Consider the following 17459-nt stretch of genomic DNA (forward strand, 5'->3'; position numbering starts at 1 on the left):
ACTTTACTTCTCTACTTTTCTCTCTCTCATTTATGAGGTTAATCCAATGTTCACTTTCATTCACTCAATTGTGTGTGGCCCTAGAGATGGCTTGGGCACGCACTATTCAGTACAGAAACAGCGAAAAAAAAAATCTTTGTGAAGAGGTGGTTTTTGAATCTGTCTAGGCCCACCAATCCAGAAATGTAATGAAGATTACAATTTTGCCCCCGAAATTTTCAAATTCGCCCACGTTTTCATTTGCTTCTGCATTTTTTAGGCGAGGTTAATTTGGTCAGTTTGTAATCTGTATTTGTTAAATAAATTATTTAATTCACCAAATCTGGAGTTATTTCCTGATAAGTGAACCCCATATAACATTCTTCATATGGTGGGCCATGATGCCTCATTTCTAGTGTTGGTACAAATCTGAATATTGGCTAAAAGGGAAACTGAACGGGCCATAAATATCAGTTTCTTAAATCTCGTGCGAAAGAAGTGCGTCCTTATCTTGGGACGGAGGGAGTAAAATATAGTACTCCTAGTGCATAATTTTAAGAGACAGACTAAAATGAATATAGTATAAATAGCTTTTATTTTTACGGGATGGAGGGAGTATATACTTTCACCAAATCTAACTCGAAAGTCATGTTCGAAAAAAAGGTCCGAGGTTTCCAGATCGAATCAAATTGTCCAACAAAAACAAATAAAAAATCTAAAACCCAAACTATGAAAATAAATCCTTATCCAAAAAATCAAATTTGTAAAAAAATATTTGGAAAACTTAAATTCGAATTATAGTCTCATTTTTCTGTAGTCTTATTGAAAATCTCGTAGCTTCTAAATCAAAGGATGTCGAAGAATTGTCATAAGCACTGTACATATTGCTGAAGCGCCAACCAAAGCCCCGTCACATGACGAGATTTCAATACTCCCTACCTTTTCTAGAAACTTTAAAAACTATACCTGATTTAATGCAAAATTGATAAAGTAAGCTAGAGAAAGGAAAAAAAAAAAGAATGAAATAAGAGACATAAATAGAAAAAATAGTGAAATTAGTGTGAATAGACCTACCCGGTTATGTATTGTGATTAATTTGGCGACCGAATCGAAATGTAAAATGTGGATTACTAGTATTTTTTGTAACCGAGGGAGGGACCATTGAGAGTTGAGAGACAATGAATATAAAAAGAAGTATAAACCCGCCTAATATTTATACGCGAAATCCTTAAATTAGAGTTGGGAAAATTAATTTCTTCGGATGTTCAACAGTTTTCGTACCGCTGAAGCATTGAACCCACAAAGCAAAGCACAGCACCACAGATTCTCTATTGAATCAACCACTCCAACGCTCTCCATCAACCAATTTCTTTTAATCAGCTGGAAGCAATCGAGTTAATTTCGGTGAATCAGCTGCGCATGGATGATCAGGTGGTGCGGCGTGTATTCCAAGAAGGTGGTCGTGATTTCTATCCACAGCAGCCTTCCACTTCTTCATCATCATCCATTCTCCAGTCTCTCCCCCTACACGTGGTAAGTTCTCCCTCCCCCCTCTTTTGGATTTGCGCTGTTCATTTTCTCCAGTGGCAGTTGTTGAATTGGTTAAACAAGTCTAATTTGAGAAATTTTGGAGTAGTTAAGGAAATTTGGTATGCTGAATTATAAGTCCGTTGTGTTGATATAAGAAGCTAGCCGGTTGATTATCGTATTGTGGAAAACTGAAGTTGTGCTATGATCAAGTCATATGCATCTTTCTCGATTGGTTCTGCTGTATTTATGGCGATCTTGATGCCTTTATTCACTTTAATTTATGATCCACAGTCTACATTTGAAGTTCTGAATTGGTAGAATGTTTATGCTTTACTTTTGTATCTTTTGTTTTGTTCACTTGTCATTTTAGTATCGTATATGAAATTTTGTATTTTTGCAGTCATTTGATCATGGGTACTACTTGTTGGTGAAATCTATTCAAGAACTGAGGTCAAAGAAAGATGGATTAGTGACTGTGGGAATCGGTGGTCCAATTGGATCAGGAAAATCAAGGTCCTCTTACATGATTTATGTGATTTCAATGTTAATATTTATCGTTGCTTCTAGAGTTTACTCTCACACTATCTGTTCTTTTTTTATGAATTTTATGGTTATTGAAGCTTGGCTGAAAAGGTAGCATCTGTAATTGGTTGCACTGTTATCTCAATGGAGAACTATCGCACAGGGGTTGATGATGGCAATGATTTAGATTCTATTGATTTTGAACTACTTGTCCGAAATCTTGAGGTATGTATTTTTCCTTCACCAACGTTGTCGGTAAGGAATGTGTTGAACTACTATTGGAATGCTTAATGGCATTTGTGGACTTGATTAAATATTTCCTTGTTACAATAGTATTTTAAAAAGCCAAAAGCATGGGCAGGGAATTTAAAATGTCCTTGGCCAAGTATATACTTCAAAAGTTTCTGTTATGCTTTTACATCTATTAAGTGAACACAGTAACAGTACATTCCAAACAAGTTATTACATAAAGAAAACAGGAAGCAGATTGTGGAGAAAACTTGATATTTGGATGTTGTAAGTACTAAGTAGCTTATAAGAGATAATATATTTCTAGCTCCTGATTACAATTAAACAGTTGTCTTATAAAGTAAGTATTAAAGACTGTGATAGATATAACAATGATGTTTTACAAGAGGGTTCTTTTTCACAAATTTGAAATGTGAGAAAAGTTCAGAATTTTGTTTTGGAAAAGAAAACCTTTTCATTTGTTTATGGAGTGTGACTTGGTTGTTCATAAGATGAAGGAATAGGCCCCAGTGCCAAATATGTGCCCTACCATAGAAGCACTCATCACCACTGCGACATTCCATTTTATGCTGTCCCCATCCTGCCTGCCATTGGTCCCTCCTTCAATGCCTTTAAAGTACTTGAAAGTTGAAACCTATATTTCATGCTTGGTTTTAAGAATGTATGTTTTTTTAGTAAAACATAATGGGTGTTTAGGAATAGTATGAATTTTAATACAGTGGTGATATTGTTATAGGACTTGGTAAATGGCCGTGATACATTGATCCCAATATTTGATTTTCAAGGAAGAAGACAAGTTGGATCAAATACCATAAAAAGTATATCATCTGGTGTGGTAGGTCTGCTTATAGTTACTCTTTTGCTGAAATTGTATATAAGCTCACTGAATTGTTTTACCATCTCATGGCTGCAGATTATAGTAGATGGCACTTATGCCCTTCATGCAAGACTACGCTCTTTGCTAGATATACGTGTTGCTGTGGTAATCATCATGTACATTGTATCAAACTATTAAATTGAGCATATTAATTTACCTGTCCAGAATCTGTTCTCTTATGATAACTTGTACTTTAGTCATACATACTTCTATGAATCTAATTAAATTTCAATATCCCTGGGGAAATAGGTTGGTGGTGTTCATTTTAGTTTACTTTCCAAAGTTCAATATGATATTGGCGAGTCCTGTTCGCTGGACTACCTCATCGACAGCATTTTTCCTCTCTTCACAAAGCATATTGAGCCTGACCTCCATCACGCACAGGTTGGTATACTATATGGTATTCTTGTATTTTAGATTATTACACTTACATTTGTTCTTATTTCTGATTGGCTTTATTTTCTCTGTAGATCAGAATTAACAACAGTTTTGTTTCGTCATTTAGAGAGCCAATTTACAAGCTTAAATGCAAAAGTGAGGTATGTTGATTTCTGATCTACTGTTACTAATTTATAAGGAGAAGTGCTTGTAAATCGAAAAAGATTCTGTACCATGCTTGATTTTGCAGAAGAAAAGGTGTTTTATTTGTATAATCTAAAAAAAGGTATTGAGATTTACAATCTCAGTAATTTTATCTCTTCAATTACCTAATTATTAGTTTCGAAACTTTTAACTGGAACTCATTATTGCAACAGTCTCAGTATGATGCCTTCATTTTTCAAGGAAAGGAAGCACAAGTTGACAAGTAAGTTATTACAGTCGGAATTTCCGTCTTCATGTCCATTACAATGGTCAATTGCCATTTCAATTGTTACTTTCTTTATGTTATTAGAATCTGAGCTTGTGGATTTTTGCTTCAAGTTGTATTGAGATGTACTTGAGACCACCTCGTGCAAGTGAAGAAGCACGAATAAATGATTGGATCAAGGTGCGGCAGTCTGGTATTAAGTATTATCTGTCACTGGGTGATCAGAGGATTGTTGATAAGAATTACATCATCCGTCCAAGAGCTGAATTTGAGGTAAAACATTTCTGCATCAAAGATTGAACTTACAATTTCTATAGCTGAAATTAAGTTTTGTTTCAACTCTCAGATACATTTAAAGCAACTCTCTTGCACTGAATATTATTCTGTTTTCACCCAAATTATGTTTCTAAAAAATAAGAAGAATTGTTGACTCTGAAAAAATTACAGTACATTTTTTGAACTGTTATGAGCAAAGAATAAAGTTGGATGGAGCTTTTTGGTAAATTAAGTAGGGAGATTCTTATGGAAGTATGGACCTATAGTTTGCTATTACAATATTTGCTTTTGGGAGAGATACATTGCAATAAGTTGGTCCTGCAATCAAAGGGCAACTCACGTTGCCATAGATTGCTCTTGTAATTGTACAGTTATTGCAGTGGATACTCGTATATATATTGCTCACTTTTACAGTGCTTGTTTTCTCATGTTTTTTTTCAGACTTATGTTTTGCTTTTTTTTCCTTTTATTATTGCCGGTAAACTTGTAAGTACACCATTCCCATCAGTTTAGCCATATACATTTGCCGGTAAACTTGTAAGTACACCATTCATCTATAAATGAGATGCTCGTGTATCTATGTCTAAAAGACTGGTAACTTGAGAGATTATTGTTCATTGCTTGCTCTTTTAATTTTATTTGTATTTACCCTCCACTATGAATAAATCAAAAGCCAAGGACCCAGCAGATTTGCGATGCATTTTATATTCCCATTGGCATGCCTTGGTATTTAGTTTTCCAGCATGGTACTTTTAATCATTCTTGCTAGAATTTGTATTTAACCAATTACCCAGTAGCTTTTTCTGTCAATGACTAATGTCTCTAACTTATCCTTTGGATACTGTATCAGGTTGGGCGGATGACATTGGGCGGTTTGCTGGCTTTGGGATATACAGTGGTAGTGAGTTATAAAAGAGCATCTACTTCGGCTGTTGATGGCAGTCTTTCAGTTTCACTGGAAACAATTGACTCTCTAGGAGAGACCTATATGGTTCTCAGGGGCACAAGTAGAAAGGTATCAACTCTTCTATCTTTTCCCAAGTCCCTTTAAAATCCTACTGTATTTCTAAAACTGTAATCCGAGACAACAGCAGAAAAGAATTATTGTCAGTATCTCCTTAATATCTTCTGTAGCTCGTCCCAATCTTTGGAATTTGTGGTCAGTGTCAGATTATGGTGATTATGGCGATTATGGTCTCCTCATATTAGATCTACGCGCTATTTTACAAATATTCACTTTTCATGCTATTTTCAAATATACATAACAATATGGCAGGATCTGAATTACTGGTGAGTTCTTAAATGACCAGGAAATCTATGGATTGAACTTATGTTTGACGTGGTCAATATCTTCTGCAGATAGTTGGGATGGAATCATCAAGGAGAGGTATAACTAGACCTTGGATCACTAAATCATATCTCGAGATGATATTAGAGAGACAAGGTTGGCACTTTTCTATGTACAAACATACGCACTTATTACATACCGACACAGTGCGTGTGTATACCCTGCTTATTCCTCTTGTTTGTGGCTTCTTTCTTTAACACTAGTATTGTTTTTAAAAATGCCACTAATTTGCTTAAACAAATTTAAATTATTGATGTTTTGAGCTCATGATCAGCTATTCTCCTGAGTAATTTGAAACAGAATGTGGTAACTGTGAGGATTTAAAAATGCTGGTGTAGTGGTTCTTAGTTGCAATGGTTCCATAACGTAGAGGGTTTTCTCCAAAGAAAAGTGAGAGAGGGGGAAGGAGAAGAAGAGAGAAGGAAAGAAATTGATTTTAATGATTACTTGGTGTACCAGCTGGTGGCACAATGTGGAAACCTCTGAATTTTTTTGACATTCTCAGTGTCATCGAATTAAACTAATGTAGTCATCAGCTTTAATCTTTCTAATAGATGTATCCAATTTGCAGGGGTTCCACGGCTTAATACACCTCCACCTTTGTCCAGTACAACTTCTGCCACCACTCAAGTGCAAAAGATTGCAGCTCCTAAGCCACTTCGCATTTCTCCTAATCCTGTCAACCACATCGAAGATTTACCTCAGCCGTGGACTCGTTCTCCTACCAAGTCTAAAATGGAACCTGTTATGGCGACATGGCATTTTATCACACCAGATCCTCTCCTATCTGATGGATCTTCTGCCACTGGTATGCATTTTTATTGCTAATAGTGACTTAGTGAGTGAATATCACGTCCTCGGAAGTGAATTGAAAATCTGGTTAGAACCTTCATATTTTGTCCCTATGGCTCATTCCTTCTCATAAAACAACTACAGGTCCTCATTTTTTTGGGGATGCCCTGCAGCTTGCCCCAATGCCCAACTCATATGATTTAGATAGAGGACTGCTTCTAGCTGTACAAGCAATACAAGTAATCTCTTACTTCTTCAACTATCTGGAGTTTAAGTTACTATATGCCATACTCTCTCATGTGGGCTCAAATTTCAGGCGTTGTTGGAGAATAAGGGACCTCCGGTGATAGTAGGAATTGGTATGATGAACGCTTTTATCATAATCATAATCTCTCTAATGGCAAACTTTGTAGTGATACCTCTTAAAGCAATTAGATTACACTACTGAAGTGAGTTGAAACAAAGATGGTTATACTCTAGGCAGATAGCTACCTGAGAAAAACCAGCAAAGATTGTACTCCCTCCGTCCCAAGTTAGATGTCATACTTTCCTTTTTAGTTTGTCCACAAAAGATGTCACATTTCCTTTTTTGGAAAAAGTTCTCTCTCACATTAATATATAAAAATATATTTTCTCTCTCCACTTAACACACAAAACATCTCATAAAACCTCGTCCCATCACCCAAGTGTGACATCTACCATGGGACGGAGGGAGTATCACACTGTCAGTGGACTATGGACTTCATCTTTTCAAACAAGATTATATTTTTTTCTGTAAGAAAATGGTGTAATTGAGAAATTCTTATTGGATGATCTGATTAAAAAGTTAATGGATGAAAATGGAGGTGTAAGTCTGAAGCCACTTTGTTATGCCATAATCCAATATTGGGCAGGGGATTGGTTAAGAGAACAAAAAATTGGATATTTGCTATATTTGATCTTTATTTAGTTAGTATGTAATCTAGAATATATCTGAGATGAGAAATGCTGCGTTAGAAGAAACTGGTGGAATTCTTAAAAGGGTTAGGACGCTAGGTGGCTTCTTTGAATATGGTATCTGTTCAAGACATAGGATAACAGGAGGGTTTCTACAAATTGCCCAAGTCCTTTTTGCTCTAAAATTCCAGAATTGGTATGTTATTGCTGCATTTTTGTAGTTTCATTATGCCATATTTTCTTATTAGTTTGTCAATGCTACTATTATATATCTAAAGCATGTTTGTTTGCAATTTCTGTTGAAGAGATATAACCATGCACTTCCATGTTTTGGTTAGGACATTGTGCATCAGCTGGTTATGAACTATGATATAATGCTTGTTTTCAAAATATTCATTCTATTCTTATTTAAGGCTTTCCATACCTTACTATTTCTGTAAATTCAGTAGTTTGGCATTTGGCTTGGTAGAAACGGGCCACACCCCCTTAAAATGCCTTATAAGAGGGGAGGGTTATCAAAACTTATATATAAGAGACCAGATCATTACCAAGTCGATGTAAGACAAGAAACAAGGGTATCAACATGCCCCTACACGTGTGGGCTGGAACGATTATCAGATTTCCACATGTTAACCAAAGAAATCCATAATTGAATTGGGCCTGCTCTAATACCATGCAGAAATGGGCCACTCACCCCCTTAAAAGTCCTTGTAAGAGGGGAGGGATCTCCAAACAGGGGTCTCAACAGCTTAAATTCCTTATTTAACCATTTTGTTTTTTACCTTTGTTTCAGGTGGTCCCAGTGGATCAGGAAAAACGAGTTTGGCTCGTAAGATGGCAAACATAGTTGGTTGTGAAGTCATCTCACTGGAGAGCTACTATAAATCTGAACAAATGAAGGATTTTAAGTACGATGACTTCAGCTCTCTTGATCTGGCTTTACTGTCAAAAGTATGCATCTCTAATATGCTTTTAGTTTTCCTGACTATTTATGTTTTGAACATGTATAAGAATATCATCTTGTATAGAGCTGCCCATATGGTAAGGTAGTGAGGAGTAGCTGAATGAGTTATTTGGAACTTACAGTAAACTAACTAGTGCAGAAATGGAACTCTCTCCGTCTCTTTGTTTGAGTTCTTATATCACAGAATTTTGCTTGTAACTTATTGAAGCCATCGTAATCCATAAGGCAATCTAAATCACGGTTTTCAGTTTGGAATTGATTTGGTTAATGTATGAAGACCCATGATAATGGTGTTTTTTATGGTAAATAAGTTCGCTATGGGTTTGCAAGGGAGTGGCGAGTATACAGGCTTAATTTTGGGAATTCTCAAGGCTTCTCATTAATGCCGTCGTAGGAGCAGGGATGGAAATTCTCTTTTAGATATTAGTTTGATACTCATGCGCAAAACCAAAAACACCACTTTTGTATGACCACTGTGGAAATTGTGCAGTGCTGAAGCAGTTGTAGTGGGGAAGAAATTGCGCAAATATTCATCCATCTTCAAAGTTCATATACAGATTTTCACTAGTTCTGCATCAGCACTTTAGTGTAGGATGTCAAAAAGACTTTCAATATGAGAGGTCTGAAAATTGGATAGAGAAATTTGTTAGATCCATGGTCGTGATGGATATATCCTTGCTTGTTTCTAAAATCTCTTTTCTTGCTTGGAGTAACCATTTGCCTATCTGGCAATTGCAGAACATTGATGATATAAAGCATAGCAGAAGAACAAAGGTGCCTGTGTTTGATTTGGAGACTGGTTCTCGAAGTGGTCTCAAAGAGCTCGAAGTATCTGAAGATTGTGCTGTGGTAAAACTTGAATTTCTTTGCTACCATTTTCTATTGGACAAATGTATTCACTTTTTGGTTTTTCTTTGCTGCCTCTTAGTAGTTTAAAACTAACACTTAAAAAGCCCACGGGAGTGGGGACCATAGCACTTTGGGAACACAACGTATTCCGTTATCAAGTAATTGGCATTCGTCCTCGCATTGCCAAAATAGTTGACTGGGGTTTACTAGAAGAGTCCATTGAGATATATATGGACCATTCGACGATGAGGGATATTACTAGTAGTGGAGACACTTTTTTGATGGAATGATGACTACTAAGAATGCTGTGCTGTATGACAATAAAATATGTACTACATGATGGGATGATTGCTTTGCTTTTGACACCTGACCTATCTTGTCTTCTAAGAGAGCTGTTTGTTTGCGTACTAGATAATTTTTGAAGGTGTCTACGCTTTGCATCCTGATATCAGAAAGCATCTTGACTTATGGATTGCTGTTGTAAGTATGAAAGGATCTGCTCAATCGAACCTCATTCACTTCTTTAGCTGAAGTAAATAGCTGAAATATGATTCCCATATCATAAAACAGGTTGGAGGGGTGCATTCACATCTGATTTCTCGGGTTCAACGAGACAAAAAACGAGTCGGATGCTTTGTATCCCAAGATGAAATAATGATGACTGTGTTTCCAATGTTCCAGCAACATATCGAACCACATCTTGTTGAAGCTCATGTTAGTTCTTTGCTGTATTTCAATTTATGATTCTTGAGAACAATTTTTCTTTCCTAATGTTAATAAAGATCTTGGGTTGCTGAGGGAAATGCAATTAAAAGTTTCAGTAATGCACTTGTTCTTATTGTGATTTGGAAGCTTTTTATCTGCAGCTGAAGATCAGAAATGACTTTGACCCAGTGCTATCACCTGAGAGCTCATTGTTTGTGTTGAAAAGTAACAAGCAAGTAAGTTGTTTCTTACTTCTCTTGAATTGTAATTCATATTTGTTTAATGCACTAATACTTTGCAGGTTGCTTACCAAGATATTCTAAAAGTTCTGGATGCAACTAAGATATGCAGTTCAGTTCAGAACTTCATTGACATTTATCTACGTCTGTCTGGAGTACCTGCCAATGGACAGCTGACAGAGAGTGATTGTATAAGAGTCCGAATATGTGAGGGTAGATTCGCCCTGCTTATTCGAGAGGTTTGCTTTTATACTGAGCCCATTTGTTTGTTTCCTAGCAGCTTGCGCATTTCGCTTTGTATCTGTATTTCATTTGAATGTTCATCCTCACTTCCTCCTTTCTGTAGCCTATTACAGAAGGTGACTTTATTATTCAGCCAAAAGTGGATTTTGATATCAGCATAAATACAGTAGCGGGTCTTCTTAATCTTGGGTATGTCTGATTGTGCTACTTATTCTCTTCCTTAACGTATGATCATGTTGATATCTTTCTTTGTAAATTTGTATGATATTCAGCTTTTCTATGATTATTTGATGGTCTCTCCATCCACGAAAAAAATGCCATAATTTCTTTTTTCGTCCTGTCCACAAAAAAAACTTTTCATTTATAGTAGTAGTAGGTAGGGTCTACACAACTCACCACTTTCCTATAGATTTGTTATTTAATGATTCTTTTTTAATTGGTGTAAACTATGAAATGATCTCTAATACATAAAGTCATCTTTCATCACATAAAGTTCGTTAACACACTGTGTAATCAGACAGATTATGCTCTGAGCTGGTTCTTGATGGTACCACATTCCTCTGTTTCTATTAATGGTCTATGTTATATACCTATGATTTCAGGTATCAAGCTGTAGCATATATTGAGGCTTCTGCCTATATTTACCAAGACGGAAAGGTTTGCTTCTTTTCGTGCATAGTTCACCTCATTAGTTCCCCAAACACCACTCAATTGGATGTTCATAACACTATCTATTGGTTGGATGACTCTGAGTCTCTGACATAGTACCTTTTGCATTCCTTCTTTGACTAACCAAATGTTATGTGTAATGATGTAGAAGTTGCGCATTTTAGGTAATACATCTCAAAAATAGATTATTTTTATAAAAACGTGAAGAATTTTAGATTCAGACCATTTTTATTTGTATCAAAATTTATAATGTATATTATAAATTACTATGCTATCATTAGAAAGTAAAATAAGTATGATATTTTTAAGTACATCAGAATTTGTGGATATACACATTTTCATAATAGCATTGAACATCTATTTTTTGTGGTTTAAAAAAGGGTTATGTGATATTTGTATTGAGCTTTCTGGTACTATTATATTCTGATGTCCTGTTAGAGATTTTGTGCAAATACTTTCCCATTCAGATTTTTAATGTGTCTGTGTGTGTGTCAGTTTTTATTCTTCTATTTTAATTTTTATTCAAAGACTTGCCTCCTTTCTTTCCCTGAAAAGCCAAAAATATATGACATGGGTATAAATTCCAACGAACCTTAAAATTCTGAAATACACCTTGATATAAATTTTGAATTTCTAAGCTTTTTAATTATCAGATGACCAAATTGAATAATGATAGGTCAAGGACTTTAGACAATTTCTTCAACTCATAATCAAGAACTGGATCCTAACATAGGATGATTTTAGTTTTCATCATAGCTATTATGAGTAGCATGTGCTTGGCACTTAAGTTGCATATCCATGAGTTTTTATTCTCATTGAACTGTCTAATTAGGAATATCTATCATTTTATTTCATATGTTCTTATTTCTTTCTATATTTTTAGATTCTTATCGGGATGGATCATCTCCAAGATGTTCCAAATCCGTACCTACAAATCAAGGCGGTAAATAAAGAAACAGTAGTAGCTGCTGGTTCAACTCTTCAGTTGGACGGTTCATATACCACAAAGGTAGCATTGCTTTTACATATACCCTGCTGTACTGCTATAGATTGATGCATTTAATAAGTTGGCAGTGGGTGAAATATTTTCCTGGTTCGGCCAATTCACTTTCTTTCTTTTATCTCAGAGTTATCTAGAGATAATTCTGGAAAGTTTACCTGCTGTGGAAAGGAGTTCTAGGGGAATTCATTCTCAGCAAGCTGCAAGATTGCAAGAACTTGTTGAATATATACTGTCTCAGGTACCCTATTTCCTTTGAGGGGTGATAGGTTGAGCTGCATGCTAAAATATTTTCTTTATTGGAGTAAATATAGAAGCCTAATATAGACGCAATCTGAACCTAGGATGTCTCTAGAAATACAACTTTAAGAAATAACCACCCACTACCTAATACCTATGCAGCCGTAACTGAATGCCTCTGCGTTTCAAACTGTTAAGGACCTAAATCCCTAACGATCCGATAAAACGGACAATAACGAGATAAAGATAATCCGGCGCCCGTGAGGGTCGGCGGAGATAAAGATCTTGGCGGCTGTGCGCGGGTTCCAACCCGTCGGGCAACGGCTACAGATCAGATATACGTTCCGGCTGTGCGCGGAGACCTTCCGTCGGGCAGCAGGTAGCGTAAGGAATTAGGGATTCAAAGAATCACACGTGGACTTGGCCAAAATAATATTGTATTTCATTGAATCATTGTTGGATGCTTAAATATGATAACAAGCTCTCCTATTTATAATAGTAGAATACTACCCTAACTTATTGAATAAGAAAACTAAGATATGGAAAAGATATGGTGAAATAAAAGATAACTAAATAATTGTGATTTCCTAAGATATGGGATCGTATCAACTCCCCCACGGTTGAAATCCGCCTTGTCCTCAAGGTGGAAACTACGAAGCAACGACGATAGCCGTAAGTAAAAGCTTTGGTGAGGCGTCTCCTCCCGGATCAAACACATACTGAATAGTTGAATGTATCCCTCGATCACTTCCATAAAAAATCAACCAAGGAGACCTAATGTGGCCGCCAAAATTCCGTGCCAAAATGAAAAACCTGTTCACACCTCCAACAATGCTCAAACATGGCGTGTCCAGTGTTGTTAAAATCGCGCCCCGAGAGCGCTTGGGTCGCGGGTCGCAAGGGTCGAGACCGACGTCGCCCCATTGTGGGTGGGTGGGTCGAGATTCAGGGGTCGCCGTCGGGGCGGCTGAGGCGGCTGGGTCGAGCGGCTGGGGCGAGCGGCTGGAAGAAGAAGATCCTCGGCCATGGCTGCTCAGAAATGGGTCTGTGACTCTGTGAGAATGAAGAGAGAAGAAGGGATGGGAATGAAGAAGAGAAGAAGGGGGGTTTACCGAGACAAGAAATTTTAAAAGTAAAGTAGGCAGAAGCTATAGCTAGGGCTTCTAGGACCTATAAAAGTTAATAATCATTTTCTTCCACCTTCATTTTTTAATATTAGTATTAATATTGGTTGTCAAGATTCTCTATTCTTTAAATATAATTAGTTCCAATTTAAATAAAAAAATACCTTTAATTACCAATCAAAATTACATTCAAATCTAATTAAATATATTGTGATGTTCTAATTAAATTAAATATATGTTCATTTTTATTTAACTATATAACTAATTTCTTAGAGAATTGCAGCTGCGCTTTATCTATTTGTTTAATTTAAAATTGCATTTTATAAATTACTATATTAATTTGAGAATTATAATTAAATTTATTAATTTTGCATCTAAATAGTTATAAATTTAGGTTTTAATTTGTAATTTATGATTTTTTTAATATGAGTGGAGATTTATTGATTTTCATTATTTATTATTATTATTATTATTATTATTATTATTATTATTGTTATCTAAAGTCTCTAAAAGATATTAATTTAAGACAATTGTTTCAATTATTTATTGTGTTATGACTTATGAATTGTTTTGATATTTTGATCATTTCTATTTTCCATTTTATCTCTATTCACATGAATTGCGTCTACATTTATATTATTTGATATATTATAAACATTAGAGCAATATATTTATTTTATTTAATATTAAAAGGCAAAAAAATTAACCTAGCTTTGTGGGTCTCTCGACCCCGTCGACTCGTCGACCCGCGACCCGAATTTTCACCTCATCGACCCGATGCGCCCCGCGACCCTAACAACACTGGGCGTGTCATTGCGCGGAGGGATCAACCTTGCATCGGTGTCGAGCGATGTTGATCGATGATTCATACTTGGAACATCACCGACATTCAAATCCACATAGACACAAGCAAGTGCATGCGAACCGGAGTGGGCGTTTAATTTAAGCTCATCCTCACACAACCTTCGCTTCTCCTCCATTTCCTCTTGATTGTCCTGTTTTTTCATATCAAATCCAGCCAGGATGTCATTAACAAGGCTCTGATTCTCCATGCTCTCTCTCTCGCTCGGCTTCTCCATCAACACACTAAAATCTTTCTCTTTCCGCTCTAAACTAGATCGAAGGGCATCGGCTTTATTTTCTTTCTCTAGCAAAGTCTTTGTATCTTCTCTCATCTTCCTTATGTGTTGGAACACTAAGATCATCAATCTTCTCATCATATGCCCCGACGAGCACTTGCCGCGGCGTATTGCCGGTCTTGACGATCTCTTCTAGGGACTCGTCGATTGGAACATCAACATCAGGATTAGCGTCCCCATTGTGAACGGTGCTGTTGGGAACATCCTCAACTAGATTTTCGTCATCTATATTTTCCTCAAACGCTGCATTCAACTCAGCGAGTAGGGAGGAATTCTTCAATCTATAAATACGCAACTTCTCGTTGTAATCACTTACTGCAGCTAGGTGGGCTGGGTAAGGAGAACAAACCTTGAGGCTGGGAATATTGGGCAGACCATGTTGCTTCCCCGAATCAATAAACCTGCTGGACTGTTGAGGCGAGTGCGTGGCAACGACAGACAACAGAGCTGTGCGGTGACTCAGCGGTCGGTCATACTTCGTAGGCTGCAAGGTCTGCGGGCAGCGATAGTCGGGCGGATCCCAACGACTAGGCGGACCCAGTATTGGCTGATCATAATCCGAATATCCTCGTGATGGTTCCCAACAAGAGGGCTGCCACGACTGTGGTGGGTCGTAACAAGTGGCTGGCCGACTAAACTGCTGATCATACCCGTCTATTTGTTGACGATGTTGTTGATATCTTGGTGGGTCCCAACATGAACCCTTGTGATTTCTCCCATCGCGACGATATCGATCTCTCTGCGGGCTGTCACGCGTGCCAAAATTAGGGTTTCTGGGGCGAGGCCCCCTCTCCCAATTACGTCTCCGTCGTGCCCCATCACCATTAGAATCGTCGTCGTCATACCCTGTTCGCTGATCATACCTGCGGTAGGGGTTTGGTTCAAGATTATCGAACCGGCGATCCATTTCATCCCTCCAAGAATCCCATCTGTCGAGTCTATCTATCAAGCGATCCAATTTATAACCCACGGAATCATCGTGCTCCGCATCCTCCGTTGGGCGACCCTCACGGTCCCCCTCGTCGGTCTGCTGTCGGTTGAAACCGACGTTGTCTCGGCGGCCAATTGCGTTATCACGGCGCGACGAGCCATTCAGAAAGTAGTCGGGTCGGTTTGTGCCCCAACCTTGCCTACCGTTGTTGTATCGTCTCATGAGTACTGGATGAAAGCACCAGTTGTTAAGGACCTAAATCCCTAACGATCCGATAAAACGGACAATAACGAGATAAAGATAATCCGGCGCCCGTGAGGGTCGGCGGAGATAAAGATCTTGGCGGCTGTGCGCGGGTTCCAACCCGTCGGGCAACGGCTACAGATCAGATATACGTTCCGGCTGTGCGCGGAGACCTTCCGTCGGGCAGCAGGTAGCGTAAGGAATTAGGGATTCAAAGAATCACACGTGGACTTGGCCAAAATAATATTGTATTTCATTGAATCATTGTTGGATGCTTAAATATGATAACAAGCTCTCCTATTTATAATAGTAGAATACTACCCTAACTTATTGAATAAGAAAACTAAGATATGGAAAAGATATGGTGAAATAAAAGATAACTAAATAATTGTGATTTCCTAAGATATGGGATCGTATCACAAACCTAGTAGGTATCATACCCACAAAAGAGGATATGCATGGTTGCTAAACTTCAAACCAACCTAGGGCATCTTTTGATCCTGAAATTTTTGCCATGTGCAGCGTCCATCATTCAAACCAGCCAGCCCTCATCCTCCAATAGTGTATAATGATATACTGAGTTAGTGTGAATCCGCAAGCAAGCGACAACCTTAGAACACCTTGGCGCCAGCCTTCAGGGGTTTTAACAGTAGGCTTTCTTCTGTTTGGTAACTATCTGTTTTTAGACTAGACTCTCTGTTCGCTTTAGTTTTTTTTTGCTTGCAATCAAGTTCAGCAAATAATCTCTCTTAAAAAGAGAGAAGGGAAGTGTATGTGACTCTGAGAAAAGAAAATTGGACTATGAGTAGAGGTGAGTACATATTGAGAAAGAATTCGAATTTGAACCCAAACATCAACGTGTTTTGGTTTCCCAGGCTTCATACTTCGGAGGATCCTGCGTTTACTTTTCATTTGTTTTTAATGATATAATGGTGAAAAAACATGAGCGTTGTGTAAATAACAAATTATTTTGTTGTGATAATCAAGCAAATTAGGGTAAATAAATCACATGAAAAATGTACACTTTCTCATGTTTTGGTATATTCTTATGGTGCCAAGCAGGGTAGCCGTTCTTCTTCTTCAGAATCGTCACAAAGTAGGGGTTCTTCTCCACTAGAAGGCGTTATTGAAGACATGCAGTCGAGAATTAAACGCCTTGAAAGATTGCATGCAATTAATACTGTATATCCTCTTACTCTGTGTTTTCCTTATTTGATACTCTTGCTTCTGCCGTGTAATGTGTATGCATTAACGCACTACTTTATGCTGCAGGTGCTTTGGACATTTCTAATGTCTGCATTTCTCGGGTATTCGCTCTACCAGAGGAAGCGACAATGATAGCGCAGAAGAACACATGTTCCAGCCATGCTGGATTTTCACTTATGATGGCCATTCAGTTTCAAATTTCGCCTTCACAGATGAGAAGCTTCACAGTAATAAACTAATAGGAGTAATAGATACTTCTAACCCTCAAAAATGATATGAGATAGGAGGATTGAAGGGCATGAAGTTGATTCTTGCTATACATATTTTGCCCTCTGTATGAGAAATGCATTGGACAAAGTCTACAGTAAACAGTTATGTTAGGTTCTGGAAACAAATAACTGAGAATATTTCACCCTTGTAACAGTGAAGAAGAGGCCATTCATTTGTGAATAATCTGATTTTCTTGGCAGTGTGAATTCCATGCTTCATTTTTTTTCTCTTGGAAGGGTAAACGAGGAATGCCTCGATTGTTTAAGAAACTGCTCTGCAAAAGATATCGTTAAAACAAATTTTAAAAACTGATTTCCATA

The 17459-nt window shown here is 37.4% G+C and overlaps 1 protein-coding gene across 5 annotated transcripts; it reads left to right on the forward strand.

The window, feature by feature from the left end:
• The first annotated feature begins 1212 nt into the window (after positions 1–1212).
• On the forward strand, positions 1213–17345 carry LOC121769408. 5 transcript variants are annotated; one of them, XR_006043547.1, is made up of 26 exons: positions 1213–1512; positions 1910–2022; positions 2130–2256; positions 3017–3115; positions 3194–3262; positions 3407–3541; positions 3628–3696; positions 3913–3962; positions 4079–4238; positions 5092–5256; positions 5601–5685; positions 6161–6397; positions 6526–6620; positions 6698–6740; positions 8111–8268; positions 9020–9130; positions 9542–9610; positions 9701–9844; positions 9997–10071; positions 10137–10313; positions 10421–10506; positions 10920–10974; positions 11870–11995; positions 12114–12227; positions 16186–16331; positions 16726–16845. XR_006043547.1 is itself a non-coding variant. In XM_042166207.1 (26 exons), the coding sequence occupies exons 1-26, from the start codon at positions 1399–1401 to the stop codon at positions 16999–17001; spliced, it is 2862 nt and encodes a 953-aa protein (XP_042022141.1). In that variant the 5' UTR covers positions 1213–1398; the 3' UTR covers positions 17002–17345. The 5 variants fall into 5 exon arrangements, 2 of the variants coding, with proteins under 2 accessions (XP_042022141.1, XP_042022142.1); XR_006043548.1 differs by having other exon boundaries at positions 16186–16312; XM_042166207.1 differs by lacking the exon at positions 16186–16331 and adding an exon at positions 16936–17345.
• The last annotated feature ends 114 nt before the right edge of the window (positions 17346–17459 follow it).

Source organism: Salvia splendens, chromosome 15 (genome assembly GCF_004379255.2).
Source record: "Salvia splendens isolate huo1 chromosome 15, SspV2, whole genome shotgun sequence".
In the NCBI taxonomy this organism is placed as follows: Eukaryota; Viridiplantae; Streptophyta; class Magnoliopsida; order Lamiales; family Lamiaceae; genus Salvia; species Salvia splendens.